General features: G+C 42.7%; 1 protein-coding gene across 1 annotated transcript in view; it reads left to right on the forward strand.

Annotated features, from left to right (window-relative positions):
* Window positions 1–17,537, forward strand: part of MAP3K8 (mitogen-activated protein kinase kinase kinase 8) — a 60,669-nt gene that overhangs the window by 13,994 nt on the left and 29,138 nt on the right. Inside the window, exon 2 of the mRNA XM_086941590.1 lies at window positions 7,678–8,035. Within this exon, the coding sequence (XP_086797716.1) occupies window positions 7,706–8,035 (330 nt within the window). The 5' untranslated portion in view covers window positions 7,678–7,705. The remainder of the gene's footprint in view (window positions 1–7,677; window positions 8,036–17,537) is intronic.

The following is a 17,537-nucleotide window of genomic DNA, read 5'->3' on the forward strand; positions in this document are numbered from 1 at the left end:
GCATTAATGCATTTGCATTGCCTAGATATGCACAGCACTACTGCAATGACCAAAACCCCTTTGCCCAGCTATATTCAGCACAGCGTCAGTAACTCCACATTGTGCTGATATAGACAGCATCAATGCTGTGCTAGAAAAACCCTGTTATGTAATGCCCCATTTTAGGGTATATGCCGTTGCTAACATCCTACCCACTCCATCTCCCATCTTCCCACCGACCTCTCCTCGCCCACGTGCTCACATTGAGAGTGTCGGAACAGTGCTCGAGGACTTCTGAGCTGGAGTTGCATTCACCTGGAACTACAAGACTTGACTGACCACAGTGCAAGCTGCTTGGAACACTGCTGCAGAGATAGACGAAAGCCTACCCTACCTCTTCCTCTGCTGTATTTCTGTTTTTGCTCCTGGGTGTTGGTACACTGGGCCTACTGCACCAGCCTAACATGGTGTTTTACAAGTGTTTTACTTCAGGCAGTACTAAAAGCAGGCAGCTCAAGCCAAGCTGGACACTAGCACAGGGCTAGAATGAAAGCTTTGCAGGGTTTCACGCCTTTGATCGTGGCAGTTCTTCCTACCTTAAAATTTGCCATTTGGCCGCAACCCACCAGGGCAGTGCTGGGTTGGTCTGCCCATCCCACACCTTACTAAGTGCACTTGTCTACCTTGCATTATGTTGGTGTCCTTTATCGTCCAGGCCTCTCTTCCCCATCTTCTTCTATAGTCCCACATCTGCAACTTCCAACTCGCCTCATCTGAGTTATGTTAGATTCACTGACTTTATTTAAATTCCGCTGCTTTCAAACATTCATGTAATTTTAATTTAATTTAAATGAATTAAGTCAAGTGGTTGAGTTGAAGCCAAAGAACCCTGATGGCACTTCCTCTCCATCCCTTGCGCAACTAGAACATGTGATTGTGTGTACTTGTGCGTGGCACTGTCCTAGGGCATGGTGGCAAACCAGTACCGTTTATTCGTTAATAACTTTAGGTTGAATCATGATGAGGAATTGTCAGAGGAAAACCAGACTATCACGGTCCCTAATCCTTATGTCACTTTAATAATGTAACGTGCAAAGGTTACTGCATGCATAAAATGAACTTTTCATCAATTTGATGGTATAATTGGGTACAGAATAATGCACACTGTCATACATAACTATTCTGTAAACAGTAAGAGAGTCACTATAATGGTGGTGAGGTTGAAAGTTAGGCAAGCCAAAACGCGGTGCCAACAGTGTTATGATACTGACTGACAGCCAATAAGGCATTATAAAACACTGCTGTTTACAGGTAAGACTAATATTATTTCTTCTTAATTACATAATAATTTCTCTCACAACTTGTTTCAAGATTGTTAAGGTGTCCCGCTCTGCCACTTCAACGGATCCAATATTGCGGTCTCCCAATTGCTGTGCCGTAATCTGGCATATTTTTTTTTTATTACAAATGGCCACGTTTTATGATTTAATTTGAGGAATGAGAGAATGCCCTGCTAACCCACCATCAACTGATCTCTTTAACAATGATGTCCTTTGTGTGCCAAAGGTGTAGCAGATTTCCCACTGATGATGGGCAGTTTTGCTCACACTCAAGTCAGGGTCTCCCTGTGAGCCTTCCCCAGTCTCTTTACTTTAGGATCAGATATCAGGGCTCCTCTTCGCTGTTGATCAGTAATCTTTATTCTCAGGATCAGTCCCTGAGGTGTTAAAAAAGGTGTCATCTTTCCCTTTCTGAAAAAAATCTAAGCTGGACGAGACGGGTTTTAATAATAATCCATCCCATTGAACCTGCTGTGTCTAAAATTATGGAGAAATATCTGGCAAAGAAGTTGAGTCAATATCTTGCGTCCTTCGGTAAGGAAGATTTAGGGCAGGCAGGCTTCCAGATAGAATTTAGCACTGAGGCAATCCTGTTCTCCATTCTGCATCACCGCCGGTCTAGATAGGAAATGGGATAAATATCATGTTTGTTGCTGTTAGACCCCTCCACAGCATTTGATACACCCAGTCATTCTATGCCAAAACTGGTCTGAGGTTGTTTGCGTTCCGGCTTGGAGGGAACCAGGCCTGGCAGTTTGGGCTGGACTGCTCCTATTCAGTGACCAAGACTGATTTGCATATGGCTCTCTCCTGTCTGAGGTGGATGGTGGACAAAAAAAGTTTGACTGAATTGCCGCGCAGAGTAATAACTAATGTCTGAGATTATTTCAAGTAGTCCAACCTTCACTTTTTTTTGTTTTCCTCAAAATGGGAGTGAGCCTTTCCAGTGCTCGACCCCAAGTTTCGTAAAAAAACTCTGCCTAGTCCCTGGAAGATCATGCATTTAAACAACTTTAAACGTGCAGTAAAAATTGCTCTTATTGAACGAACCTCAGTCAGTCGCCATGTTAGTGTTGCATGTCTGTTTTCCCCTGCTTTTTTCTTCTTTGTAGAGCCTAGCGTCAAGATAGCAAGGTGCATTTGTGCTTTTTAAATATTAAAAATATATACTTTCAGTGGGCACAGATGACATCATCAATCTTCTGACGTCATGTAATATATGCATGTTCTCTTTTACGCCTCTGTCTTCCACATGCTTGCATTTTTCCCTGTTTTTTATAATCTCGCTATACCCTGCATTCTATAGCTGCCAATCAAATTACTCTGGGATCTCCATGTCATTTCTCTTTCCTGCCTCCATCTGTCAAATCATCTTTACCTCCTTCGTCGGTGTTTGTTACAGTGCGTAATATCCCTTCCCCGTTTAAAAAAATGAATGGTCTGTTTCAGTGCAGTATATTTTGTATTTTTTAAACCGAGCGAACGGAGAGTGTTGTGTACAAATATATGCTGCCATGCGCTAATAGAACGTGGGGTGGTTTGACGCGAGAACCCTCGTGCCAAACCCTCGTGCCTTGATTGGCTGAAAACACAAGCACAAGTCACAATGGAGCTGCGTCATCACAGGGGAACGCTGCGATGTTACTAATGTTAAGTGCAAAGGTCATCATCATGCATATGCCGTGGGACACATTGCAAAACATCTCCGCGTTACAAAGCACACAGTAAGTTTGCAAACTACCCTGGCTGAGCACCAACTAGTCAAGTTACAGCTCTTTTATGCGATATAATACATACTTGCATTAATTATAAAATTACAGTCGAGTTTTTTTGACATGACATTTAATTTGTTTAGTTTTTTTAGGCGTAAATTGACATCTTTCGTGTCATTGCTTTTTAGACATAGGCACTCACTTACCCTGCAGTTTAACCCCACGTTTAGACCCTGTCTCTGCTGCTGCGCGGTAGCAAGTGCAAATCCCACATTAGCAGTTCATGATGCAGTGGGCTTTAATGAAAGGTCGGAGGTTGGGCCCCCTTCCCATGGCTTTGTTGTACAGAGCAGTTCCTAAAGAAGCCCCCCTCAAATCCCTGGGCCCCGATCCCACTGCACCTGCTGCACCTTCTATCGCTAGGCGCCTGGTCAGAGGCAGAGTTCCATGTTACATGCTTTGCTTCATGAGGGCGTGCCGCGCCATTTAAGCATAATGGGGCCTATTTTTAAGAGAAATACGGCCACGAGAGGAAAACCCTCAGTTGTGACACCAAGCTGCAGCTCGGCCACCCTGCCACCCCCCTCATAAACATGACCAAGAAAAGGATAATAAAACAGGTTTAAAGCCCATTTTATTATCGTTTTATTTTTCTTGTGCTGAATCTTGGGTGTCGGGGCCAGGGGCGTGACAGTACTAGAGAGCACTGTTATAAGTGCGCATGACTGTTTGGCTGGCTGTCTCAGGGCAGCCAAACCCTCATGCGCAGTGAAGCTCTCTCCAACCTGAGCTGCTTTGCAAGGTTGGAGAGAGCAGGCACAGGCTCCCAGTCTGTCTGGAAGCGTAAATTCACAGCACTCAGGCCAATCCTGAAGCTGCTCTCATGCATACTCTCATGCATGAGAGCAGCTTCAGGATTGGCCGCAGGGCAGTCTGGGAGCCTGTGCCTGCTTGCAGTAGAGAGGTGAGGAGCAGAAGAGCACGATGCTGGAAGCCGGCAGGCAAGTTATTTTCTATTTTTTGTATTTGTCTCAGTCCCCTGACCCTCCTCTTTTCCCTGACACGAGCCGCTACCATAATAGTTTCCACGCAGCTTCCCTCCCTCACTCAGAGCAGGGTGGGGTCCTTGAGTGACCTCTGCGTCCTAGGTTGGACTGGGACAGCACATAGGCCTGGGCACCAGAATAAATGGGGCCCCAATTAGGGAATACGATAGCTAAACTAGGGGTCTACATTTTGCAAATTGGGGGAGTTATGAACTTGTAAAGATGCTGTATATGTGTGTAGTATTGTGTTTATATTAGAATGTTTACTACTTGAGAATTCCTCCAGGAATTCTCATGGTTCATTCTCTGTAGTATGTATTCTGCTCAATGTTCTCTGCTTAGTCTGTATATCTTTGAAATGCGGTTTGTTATGTTACATCTTGAAAGATCAGTTGTGAGCAGTTGCTCTGCTGATCTTCAAGAAGGTGGATGCTCCAATAAACACTTCTTCACTACAGCTTGGATTTGCCTGTTTCTTTTTCCTAGAGAACCCTTACTACAATGTGTTTTTCAAGGCACACAAAACTGCATTTATTTGTGCTTGCTGCAAGCAATGTTTATGGCAATATTAGGGAAATCCGTAGTAAAAACGGTTTTGCCATACCATAAAAATAGACCCCCCAAAAAACCCCGCCCACACACTGACCTGTCAGATCAGTCCTTCTGGAACTGCTGGATTGCTCTTTAGGTCAGTTCAACCCTGCCTGCCTCTTCTTTCAGCCTGAAGGGCCTGCAGCTGATTGCAGGCACAGGGAACCGAAGGAGTGGATTTAGAGGAAGAGGGAAATATGGGCCCCTGATGGTGGAGATCCTTTGCTAATCAAGGGCAGGTTCAAGGTTAGTAGTAGTGCTTTCCTCTGACTCCTCCCAGCCTCACATTTTTTTTAAGATCGAAAGAGATGGGTTGCAGTAGGTCAGTCTCATATAAGTAATGCACTATAAAATGGTCCCTTTAACAAGAGTCAAAATGATGTGCTGTGGAAAGATGAAGCACCAGATTTGCTGCTTAGATCATACTATTACTTATGTTTATGTTTATGTTTATCATTTATAAAGCGCGGCTTATACCCGAGGGCGTCTTGGCCTTCATAGTATTCCCAGCGATTTGACCCATAACCACATCGTTCCCTCAGCCAAGACTAACCAGATCTCCGACTCTACCTTATTGTCCACACAAATCACCACAATCTCCTGAGTTTTGTGATTTACGTGCCAGTGCAGCTGACGCTGATCAGCTGTTATCAATTCTTTAGATTTGTAGTGGGTCGTAAGTGAATTATATGACAATCTTGTAGGAGTGCAGAGACGGTGAAAGGAAAGGCTGTAGGATGTAATTTTGTGTAACACAACAAAATGTAAAAACCTGTAAATCAACTGTGCACATTCAGCAGTTACAAAAGCAAAAACTAAGCGCATTTTTTCGTAAATCTGAAATGTGATGGAAACAAAGATTTTAATAGGATCAAAACAAATCAAGACACTTTACACGATGATACAAAATGATAAATATTCATGGACTCTCGATTTTCACATATTATCATCTAGGTGCATTATAGTTTTATCCGGAAAATTGTCTCTGTGCAAATGTGGTCATTTCAATGGAAAAGGTGCTATCTGTAAATGACAGTGCGCTACCACACGATGCTTTATTTACATTACAAAAATCACCCACCTCATGTCCATTAAAGCTAGGTGGGTCCTAAAAGTTAGTCGTTCTAAAAAGTGGGTCTGGTTCCAAAAAGTCTTGGAAGCCCTGTTTTAAACTATGCAGAGAGTGGGACTTGGCTCTTCCTAGACGGGTATTACCCTATCACATCATGCTGTTGATGGTTTGGTGTATCATTCTACCTACTAAGAAGGGCTTCCATTGAAATGTATGAGGGACTATTTTATATATTTTTTAAAGCACTGAATACTCAGGGCCTCGTTCATTTTTTATTTCTCTTATACAATCTATACAGAAAGAAATCATTTTGACTACTTTTTGCAGGAATGGCAACGTCAAAAGATCTGAATTTAATGTGCTACAGAGCATTTTTGCATGAATGCATGCATGCAAACAGAGTTTGTTCATGTCTGTAACTGCAAACAATAGTATATTAAAGCCAGGCCTATTTGATTTGCCAATGCTTCCTCTCTTTAGCAACGTGTTTCAAAGCTACCCCTAACTCTCTGTTAGACACATCCCAATTTCAGAATCCTTCACGACTATCCTTATGTTCGTAACAAGCAATCAATCAATCAATCAATCAATCATCGTATTTATATAGCGCACTACTTACCCAGAGGGTCTCAAGGCGCTGGGGGGGGGGGGGGGGGATCCGCTACTGCTCGAACAGCCAGGTCTTGAGTTGCCTCCCTGTTACATCCCTGTTTTGCATTTATTTATTTTTTGTATTTCTGTACTATTTTTCCCAAACCCTTATTCTTCTTCAAATACAGATCTCTAAAGTTTGTAAGGCTGAATGTTTTAAATAACCCCTCCCCCATGTTTATTCCAAACTCCTCGTATTCTCCACTTTGGCCGATCATGAGCCAAGTCTTACATGGTAGTTTTCAGTGCATAAATAGCTTGATTGTCCAAGGAGGGGGGTTTACTACCGTGGAAATACATGCCGATTCCCATAAGAGAAATGCCACACATGCAATTTTAACATTAATGTGTGTGAGAGTCTGTTGCTGTTCACAGCACAGAATAAAACCACAAAAGGCTGTCTCGGAAACAGATTGTGTAGATTTGACGTCATGGCGTTAACTCTAAATAAATGCTGATTAATGATAAGAAATGATTCTATTTGTAGCATGTGGAAGGCACACAGAAATACAATCACATCTTTTGGTTCAATTGTATGTAGAGTCTTGTGTGGTTTCATCTGTAAATAGTTTCTGAAGAACTTTCATTTCCATTTTCATAATTGTGTAGTCATTTGGGAGAAAGTGAAGTGGCCAGGTTACACAGTATGTTCCCTTTTCAACCTTTAAAGACAAGTGGGCTTTTTTGTCCCCAACTCTTCATGGTTATATATTATGGTGGTGGACCACTGCCTGACTTTGAGGGCGATTGTATTTTCAATTATAAGAATGTTGGAGTCACAAACCATGCATAGGTAGAATCTGCACACATTTACAATCATCTTCGAGAAAGTCAGTACAGTAATACTACAGTATTGCATGTGTTGTAGGCCAGAGAAGAGAACAAAAGAGCAGGTGGAGAAAGTGCAGGCACAATATTGGGGTACAGAAATAGGATGAGGTATGAAAAACCAGGAGAGCCCAGAAGTGAAACGATCAGAGGGATGCAACAAGATTTGCTACTTTAATGCATTTTACTTGAGATATTATTTGTGTTAAGTTAATGTTTTAATTTTTATTGTTCTAATGGTTTTTATTAACTGAGCACTAAACTTACTAGAAAACATACTCCTTCCCTTATTTGTGAATAATAAGTTTTCCTGACGAACTCATAGAAGTTCTTAATTGCAAGTAAACATTTCCAACAATTGGCAAACACTGTTCTTGCCTCATCCTTGTTTTGTATGATGGTTATGAAATGTTTGTCTATGGATATGCACATCAGTTGATTGTTGTGTTTTTGTACAGTAGGTAAACCTCAAGAAATCAAAACGTGATGGAGCCCATGAGCATGGGCAGTGATACCGTAGACCTTCAACTCTTGTTGGCAAATTTGAATACTTCGGAAGTGATAGACATTATGGATGAGTTGTACTGTGGCGGCCAACCTGATGTTGAAGATGGCACTATGTCTACCTTTCGCGAAAATAACGAAAATGAGGATCGGTGTGACTCCTTGCTGCTAAGTGGACAAGTAGACACTTGCCTTTCAAAAGTCTCACGGGGAACTGTTAAACACCTGCTCGATTTCGCCAATCAGGTGTCGAACACCACAAAGCAGATGCGAAGAGCCCAGGAGCAAGAATCTGGAATTGTACTGAAAGAGGTAAACTACATTTTTAGTAATTGTTTGTAATAATGTCCTGTTTTCACTGATTTGTAATGAATCTTAACGTTTTCAAGATGGAATTATTACTTAATTAAAAAAAATAATAATTATATTACTACAAAATACACACACTTTCACCGATGAAAAGCGGAACTACAACTTCACTAGGGAGGAGCACAGTTTATCAGCCTGCCTACTAAGGGATTCTTCATCGTTCATCGTATGTCTTCTCTGAGGTTTACAGATGACTTTCATGCCAAGTTAGGTTTTGAATTAATTATTTAGGTTGTTCTTGATGCCTAGCTTTCTCACTGTCTCTTCTAGATTTGTACCTTTTAGCACATGACATTTTTTTTTAAATTCAGGAATCGCTTTGCACAGCTTTGTGAAGTGTTCCGGTTACGAATTCAGACTGCCACTTGTTTTTAGATAATTTTTCATGATAAGATTACTGATTTGCAAAGGAATCTCGGTTGCACTTTGTGAGAAAGTAGGAACTGTATGAGTGCAGCATTTACTGTGATAACAATCAACACACACTGTTGTATATCTTACGACCATCTTACTTCATATATTTAAATAGTAAACTGGGCATTAGGGCTTCTCCTGGTCCTCTGTGGGTGACTGCATTTGCCTGGCCACATTGTGTAAGAAAGGTGTCAGTTTTTCCTACGTTGCTGTACATTTATTTACTAACTTCATCATCCTAGGGCGATATGCGTTGGGAAGCTAAAGCTGTCTTACCCATGAGCATGAGAGATGATAACCATATTGACCATTACATTTTTTTTTTATACTACTTTTATATTTTGTTGTATATTCGTGCAATGTAGTTAATGATCTGAGTCATTCTATTGTGCCATTTTATGTTGTTTTTACGTTGATTCAAAGATGTTGATGTTCATTGTATGGTGGTAAGATCCACCCTTTTATGATTTTTACAAATCAAATAAAGTAACATATTTAAGCATATTGACCATGGCGGGGGCAAAGAATATGTGATAACTGTTAGCTACCCTTGTCTGCTTTTTTAGTGAATCCCAACTAAGGTTTGCGAAAATGTAAGAAGCAGGGACACATGATACCCTCTCAAGCCTTAAGCAAGGCAGTAAAGGCCAGTTAAAACGTGAGTGTCAATTTCAGTGCTCCCAATATTGGACATGGTGTGGGTATACAGGAGATGGACGGGTGTGTTAGAGCCAGCAACTTTTTTTCACACCCATACCACCCTGGCCATGTGTTTTACCCTCTCACCTCATCCCATCCCTGCCAGTACAGGCCAGGCTTTGTGGGGTGAGGGTGAAAATATTTTCTTACTTTACTTTGTCGTAAGTGGATGGGCCCAAGGCTCACCCACTTACATAATGCAGCAACTTGTCTATTCATGATGCATTCTCAAGAATTGCATGGCATTGTGGGGGAACCCTTAGAAGGATTCCGATCAATCATATTGTGTAATGTTCACAAGCATTGAAGACAACAAAAAGGTTAAGTGTGGAATGCTTGAATGAATCTCAAAGTGCTATGGCTTTCACCCACAGGGAGTCAAGATGATTTTTTTTCTCCAAGGGAACGAAATCTCATGCAAAGCAAGTGACTATATGGGGAAGGTTCAAAAGTTATACATGGGAATAGCAACAAACACTGCATTCATATCTGGAGCGGCATTACGTGGGGTAGCAGTCATAGAACAAAGAGGGAGTGCACTAAAGTATTGTGCTTTACAGCTACTGCTGTCTCTAGTCGCAAACCACAATGGGAAAAACTGTAGACCCTCCCCTCACATGCCAACAACCCCATGTCACATCCAAGACCTCTCCCTTCACTTGTTCACAAAGTAAACCCTATTCCACTCCTTTAATTAGCAAACATCACTTGATCACTTTTCGGCTTAAAATGAAGACCTTAGTAGGGCTCAGTCTCATGGTATTCAACAAACTAAAGAATATAGATCCTTTAAGCTAATTACGCCCGATTCTTTGGCAGACATATTAGGCCAATATCCTATCTGTGGAGAAGGTTCCCTTGAAGATGTGACACACGCTCTGGAAAGCTGGCTGCAGACCTGAGCTCTGCATCTTGCTCCTCCAAAGATGTGCAGGGCCGCACGGGGAAATACTTTGTCTCCTTGGTTTACAGATGCGCTGAGGAAAAGTAAAAGTGCTTGTAAATGTCTGGAGCGGCCATGGAGGAAAAGGTTTGATCCAATAAGTAAAGACATCTACAAACAGGATCTTAAAGCGCACTACATAAATGTGCGTGATGAGAAAAAAAGTTTCCTGGCTACAAAAATTGATCAAGCCAGAAACAGTAGTAGAGAACTGTTTAAGATTGTTAAAGATTTTGCCTCCCCCAATGTTACCCAGAGCCTCTTTACTCCCACCCTTGAGCGGACCAATCAGGAGCAAAATTTTTCCACGATAAGATTAAATCCATCCAAGACACATTTGATAGGCCAACCTGTGTGAATCAGGATGATGTTTCAGACGTTAAAGAATATTCTAGGGAGGAATCACTCTTGGATTTTCCTCCTGTTTCCCTGGATACCTCACCATCATGAAGGCTCTTAAATCTGGGTCACCTTTGGATCCGTGCCCTGTGAAAATTGTAGGATCTGTTGCTGAGGTTCTGAATCCAGCTGTTTATCAAGTTCTGAACCTTTCCCTGTCGAAAGGAAAGGTCCCAGCGAAGTGGAAACAGGGTATAATCCTCTCTCTTTTGAAGAAACCTTAAGCTGACCCAGCAGTAGTAAGCAACTATAGGCCTATAACACTGCTTTCTTTCTTTGCCAAGGCATTGGAGAAGTATGTGAATGGGGTTATTAGTAACTTCATTGAGGCCACAAATGCTCTTCATCCCACCCAATCGAGGTTTAGAGCAAATTATAGTACTCAAACAGCCTTATTAGAAGTCAGCGAAGGTATCAAATCCACCCTTGACAGAGGAGGGAAGGCAGTATTAATACTGCTGGACCTCTCGCCGGCTTTTGATACCGTGCCCCATGGACGACTCCTACAGAGACTCAGTGAATGTGGCTTTGGGGGCACGGTTCTCAGGTGGTTTTGTTCTTTATTAGAAGGTCGTCAGCAGTCTGTTTGGTCCCCACCTTTCTCAGCGGATTTTCAATCGCTGAATGTTGGAGTGCCTCAGGGCTCAGTTTTGAGCCAAACTCTTTTTAATATTTATATGGCACCATTTGCATCCCTAGCGGAGAAACACGGGGCTAAAGTTATAACCTATGCCGATGACTCCCAATTGTTCACGTATGAAAAGGATGAGCTGATAAATGAAAATGTAATGCCTGACTAAAGTGTTTGATTGGTTTCTACAAAACCAACTTCCATGCAATTCCGCCAAAACTGAAATGATCTTTTTTGGACAAACCCCTGGTGATGAATGGCGGAATTGGTGTCCTCAGGATAAGCCTCCGCCATCCAGTCCTGTTTCCACAGTGAAGAATCTCAGAGTCATGCTTGACTCTGATCTTTCCATGAAGTCGCAGGTTCAATCTGTGGCTGGCACGTGTTTCAGGCTTTTAAAAATGATGAAGAACTTCCTAGCTCTGTTGCCATTGTCCCACAGGAAGACAGTAGTCCAAGCCTTGATTATGTCAAGGCTGGATTATGCCAATGTATTATACCTGGGCATCCCAAGTTATTTATTGGGCCGCTTTCAGGTTGTTCAAAATGCGGCAGCCAGAGCGGTCTCTTTGGTAGGGCCTAGGACCCATATGGCAAGTCATTTAAAAACCTTACAATGGCTTTCAGTGAAAAATAGGATTGACTTTAAGTCTCTGGTGCTGGCCTTTAAGGCTCTCCATAGCAGCGGGGCTCAGTACATCAGAAAGAGGATTACACCCTATATTCCAGCCAGGACGTTGAGGTCATCGGCCCAACATCTGTTATTGGTGCCAAAATTCATCCGGATCAGATAGGGGGGACATTCCTTTCAGGTGGTAGTGGGAAGACTATGTAACTCGCTGCCTCTTTGCCTCAGACAAGAGCGAGAGCTTCTTAGCTTCAGACCCCAACTTAAGACCTGGCTGTTCCTTCAGTATTACAGCTGTGCAGGATTGTGAGTGCAAACGGTCTCTCTTTTCAATGGGGGACCTCTTAGTGCCGGGACACTCCTTGGAGTAGCCGTGCGCTTTACATTCCCCATAACATTAACATTAATAACATTAACATTAACATCTCCTTTATTTTGCTCCATTTCTAACCCCTCTGCTTCCTAAGAGCAATCCCCACTATAGCTCATGTCCAAAAACCTCTAACAAGGCTGTAGTTCCCTGCCCAACACATATCCCTTATTTTGCTCTCTGCCTAAACCCTGTGCCATGCCTCTGTTTCCTCTTCTGGCGCCTCTCTGTTCTCTTGCTCCCATGTAAACCCCCTCCCATCTCTTCCCACCTCTAATTCTCTTCTCTTCTTGCTATGTATAGAGGTTCTGCCATCCCTGTTCTTTCCATCTGACTCACGTCTCTTATCTTTCTCTCGGTCTAACCTTGACAGCTGTCCTGCTCTAGGTCCATCATCTTGCCAAGTCCCCAGCCCCTCTCTTGCTGTCTGTCCAAACCCCCTGCTATCCACATGGTTCATTGTTTTAGTCAGCTCTCTTTTTTAACTGTCTATCTTTCAGCAACCATTCTCTCTTTTGGGCGTCATAATAGCTTGGCATGTTACCTCCAACCAAAATCATTAATTAATGCCCATAATACACATCTGCTATCTCTAGTTATGAACTCATCGGCCATCACTGCATTGCTATCCCTTTGCCACCACTGGTCCCCGATGTAACTTCTTCCCCAAGACATCTCTAGCTCCCTGTGCCACCCCTCAGCTAGCACTAGATTAGAGGAACCCCACAGGCCTTAATAGCATCTTGTATTATTCTTTTCTCACCTCTAGGTCCCACTTAAACTTCTTTCCACCTCTAACACTGCGATTGGTAATGTCAGACATGTAATGGCAAGGATGTCCCATGTTTGTGTGGCATTGCGTGCTGGGAGGATGTTATGGACTTAAAGAAATATATTCATCCACGTGTGTTTAGTGCACAGACTCCACACAGACCTATGTTATCAGACTACTAGCAAGAGGGAGACATATTTCAAGGTTTCAAATGCAGTAACCCCATAATTGGGATTTTATCTAAATTTGGAACTTGGGAACTGGTTTAACCATCTCATATTTACCACCGGTGAAGGTAACTAGTGGTTGCTTTAAGTTCTCTTTCTTTCATTTCACTTCCAAACCCCACTGTCCCTTGTAAGTGCCCTAAAATCTCCACTCTTTCCATCCCCATCTCTCCCTGCGTTGTCTTCTTAGCACAAGTATCTTGATTCATGAGATATTCTTCCTGGATAAAAGCATGACGCACCGCTAAAGAGTAGAACTATTCACTAGTTGCTCTATCTTCTACCTCCCTGGTGTCTGTGCCCAGAGCCTCAACGTCCCACCAGCATTTTCCATATTCCAGTTTCCAGCTGAGGAAGTGACAAATGTTTTGAGCACATTCTGGATCTTGCTCATAGTGTTATCATCAGGCCACCAGGGCTCTCTCTGTCTGTAAGGAGAGTTGTCTTGCCAGTCACCCATCCCATGCTTCTTCCAGTGCTTCAGCTTATTACCCAGTTCGAGAAATGACAGTCTAAACGTGCCGGGTTTGTTGCCAGATCACCGTGTGCTGACATGAACTCGTTGAAGTCCTTTACAACCATGTATTTAGACAGTAGGAAGGACAATTTCTTTTTTTTTACAGGAAATATAGATTCCAGGAGCTTTTTTCTGCCGAACAAGACGATTAAAAAAAAATAACACCCGTGAGTTCCTATTTACTGTCGTTATCCCCCTTACGTAACAGTAATTCGCAGTAAGTTATCCAACTGTTAAAACTGTGGATCCTACTTGCAACTTTGTGGGTTTTCTATAAATTCCATGGAAACACATGCTCCCGCTACCTTTCCATCAATGACCCTACTGTGGAAACATTTGCAGTCATGACGAAATTCCATTCGTTTTTTTTTTTAGGAATTTTATTTAGCGCTGGCAGGACCCGAGGGTATCAGAGCACTTCACAGCATGTACAATTATGTGCAAATAGACAGTACAGTTAGTATGGTAGTATGTGAGGGTTCGGGCCGGGTAAAGATCGAACAAGGAGCGAACGGGTAAAGGGGCTTGGAGGGTGCAGATCAAACAAGACGAGCTTCCGTGAGAATTCCCTGTTCCATCAGGATGGGTTTTCAAACAGTTTTCTTGATCAGAGTCATTGCCATCTGTCTCATAATTGAGGTACGATAGAGAGCCGGCTAAGGTACTTCCTTGGGTCTTATCGGTTCGCTCGAGAGCGGTCGAGGAAAAGGACTTTGAGCAGGTTCTTGAATTTTGGAAATGAGGGGGTCGTACTGATGTCTCAACAGAGCTATCCATGTGAATAAATTAAAAAATACCTACATTGTTGATCAGGATTTTGGGTGCACAATTTATGCTAGTTCTACTCAAAAAGTAAGACTTTTTAAGAAACAGACTATTTTTGACTACATCAGAAAGGGAAAACATCTTTTATTTCTACCGCCTTCAATTAAAAGAACCTGCAGACTGCCTCAGAACTGACACAAAGTCCATTATATGGGCATTGATACGTCGATTTTCAAGGTCAAAAGGCCACAAAATAATTATCACTGTATTACCTGCTCAGTTAACATATTTTGCCAATTTACCCTTAGTGCAGTATGTTAAGCCCAGCTCCCAAGTTTCCGAGAGCCAGCAGTACATTAAGGTCAGGTCCTAACTGAAAGGTTTTGTTATCTTTCCCTGAATATAAAAAAGCTGCTTTTCATGGCATAAAGCAACATCTTACCACTGAGCGAACACCAGGCCAGAAGAAATCAAACTAACTCAGTCACATGCGCATATTTTGGCCAGCACACAAAATCTGTAATCAAATTGGTTCTTTTATGTAGAACATATCATCATGCCTTCCGAATGTCGAAGACCTCTGGCGTACTGAACACCAGGCAAGTAATGTTCTGCCTTCGGTTTGGAAACTCAGAAGAGGTGATTAAATGCACAGACCGCTTCCTTGATGAGGCATGGCGCCTCTAAGGTAAAAGGCAAAAATCAGCCAAACAACAATACAAACTGACATAATGAAGTCCCTCTTTGCCAGCATCTAGCCACATATTATATTGCTTTTGTAAAGATATCACTGCTTGTGTCTCATTTTTTCACGTTCTTGCTGTTATCCTATTTCCTTGATCAAGAAAGGCCTCCATCTGAGAGTGCTAAAATTAAATTTGAAACCTGCCCATCACGCAGTAGAAGCAGCCTAGCACCTCCGCTTGCTTTCCCAGTTTTCCACCTGGAACAACTCTTATCAGTGGCGCGTCCTATGAATTCATAATTCAGGGGGGCTTGTAACTCTGCTTACCAGGCCCACCAGAATTAAGGGACTACATGTTTTGAGGGCCTAGGTGTTGAGATATGGTGTTAAAAGAATCCAAACTCCTCACATTTTTGGGGGGGATAAAAAGGAGGGACATCCTTGACCACAAAAAATATTTTTCACCAAAGAAAACACACAGTTTAAGATGCAGTTTGGACCAACTAACCATAAACAGGCATATTTTCCACCTCCTACACATAACTGCACCACATTTCAATGGTGGCACATAATGCACGCTTATTGTCATGGTGCCTTTCCTCTGTTACATGTTTGCAGGTCCATTTTCTAAACACTGTGCGCGTCATCATGGTAGGATTTCAGCTGTTCAGTTCCCAGTGAAGAAGTGAGCTGGTGTTCCTTGGGGCAGTAGAAATGTTTGGCTAAGAGCAGATCTTCCTTTTGTGTATTCGTAGGATGAGAATCTATGCAATAAACTTGGACGGAACTTGTGGAGTTTTACTCCGTTGAATTCTGCGGAGTTCCCTTAAAACTCAGTGAGATTCCACAAAGCGCCGTAATTTTGGTACGTCGCACTACCTGTGCTGATTCTTAGTGCCTGGAACAAGACCCGTGCTGTACAATCAGTGCGAATTGGCACCGCCTGGTGCGCCAGAGGGCACCGCTTCTTCCTGCCACTCAAGTAGATGTTCTACTCGAGCCGCAGCTTTCTCAACGCGAATAGTAGCTTCCGGCCGTGACCACCCACTTTGAGGAATTGTGCCAAGACACTTCCTAGTGCTTGATTTTTCTCGCTTGCCAACTTAACAGTGAGCGGAGTGCAAGTAAAACTTTGCCACACTGGGGTTGGCGGAGTATTTACGGAACTCCACACTCCAGGCAGAGCGGGCTAAAGTCTGCAGTAGGAGTGGAGTTTACCACCCACCCCTACAATAAACCACGTGTTGTGTGGCAGATGTCTGGTGCCCACTCTTCAGTATCAATATTAGTTAGCTGTGTATACTACATCCTCTCTTTTATGTCATCATGGTCCTTACAGTGCGAAGTGTCCACTCCCCTGATTCCCCCAGTTAGCTGATCTACTAAAAATGCCAAAGTGTGTTTATTTTTCAGGATCCAAGGTCCCCATAAATTGTCTCACACCCTATCCCACATGCTCTATTGCCTATCAAAGCATCACCCAGCAGCTAAATGCAAAGCCAGCCAGAAAGGACAGAAGAAGGGCGACACAGACCGTGATGAGGAAGAGTAGGGCCCTGCGTAATAAAGCTTACTGCAAAAGAGTTTATTAATATGACCTGCGCTGAATCTCCATTCCGCACTGGTGATATTAACAGGTGGAAGCGTGATTGAGCCATTATAGGAAAACACCATCTGAAGCGCTGTGCGAGCTAGAACCAAATCTAACATAGGCAACTTTGTTTAAAAAAAAAGGGGGGAAGCACAAATGTATCAAGTGTTTGCGAAGACCCACATTTAACTCAAACCTGTGCGAATGTCAGAATTGATCAGTTTTCCTGACAAGTTTACACAAGTGAATACCAAATGGCTTTGCGTCCCATAGCACAAAAGGGACCACCGCAGATGGGTACAGCAGAAAAATCACAAACATTTCACTCAAAGAAAGCCTCATCTACTAAAGGACGTCACCTTGGCTTTCCATTAAACCCTAGCACCAAAGGAAATCTTGCTCAAACAGTGGGCACACACAATAATGTGTGATCTTTCCAAAGGTGAAATGTATTTTTGTCTACATAAAAATGGAAGTTTACCCGGAGTGTCATATAAGACCCCACTGTGTCAGCATTGCGCCATTGCTTAGGATCCCAGTAAGACAACAATTTTTTTTAAGGGTGATGACATCATTGGTGCGAGATTCGTAGTAAATTTTGCTGAATCGCTTAACGTTCACACTTTGCCGTGCTGCAGATTTTCAGGCACAACTTTTATTTAATTTGGGTCATGATTTCCTCACATCACCGCATTATTTGATTTGACTTTTTTTTTCATTGCATTTACTTCCAGAAGTTTCATTTCCTCCTGAGCTGCTGACCTTGAAGGACCTTATGTTTCCCCCCTGTTTCTCAGTGCTCAA

The sequence above is a fragment of the Lissotriton vulgaris genome, chromosome 10 (assembly GCF_964263255.1).
Source record: "Lissotriton vulgaris chromosome 10, aLisVul1.2, whole genome shotgun sequence".
Lineage (NCBI taxonomy): Eukaryota > Metazoa > Chordata > Amphibia > Caudata > Salamandridae > Lissotriton > Lissotriton vulgaris.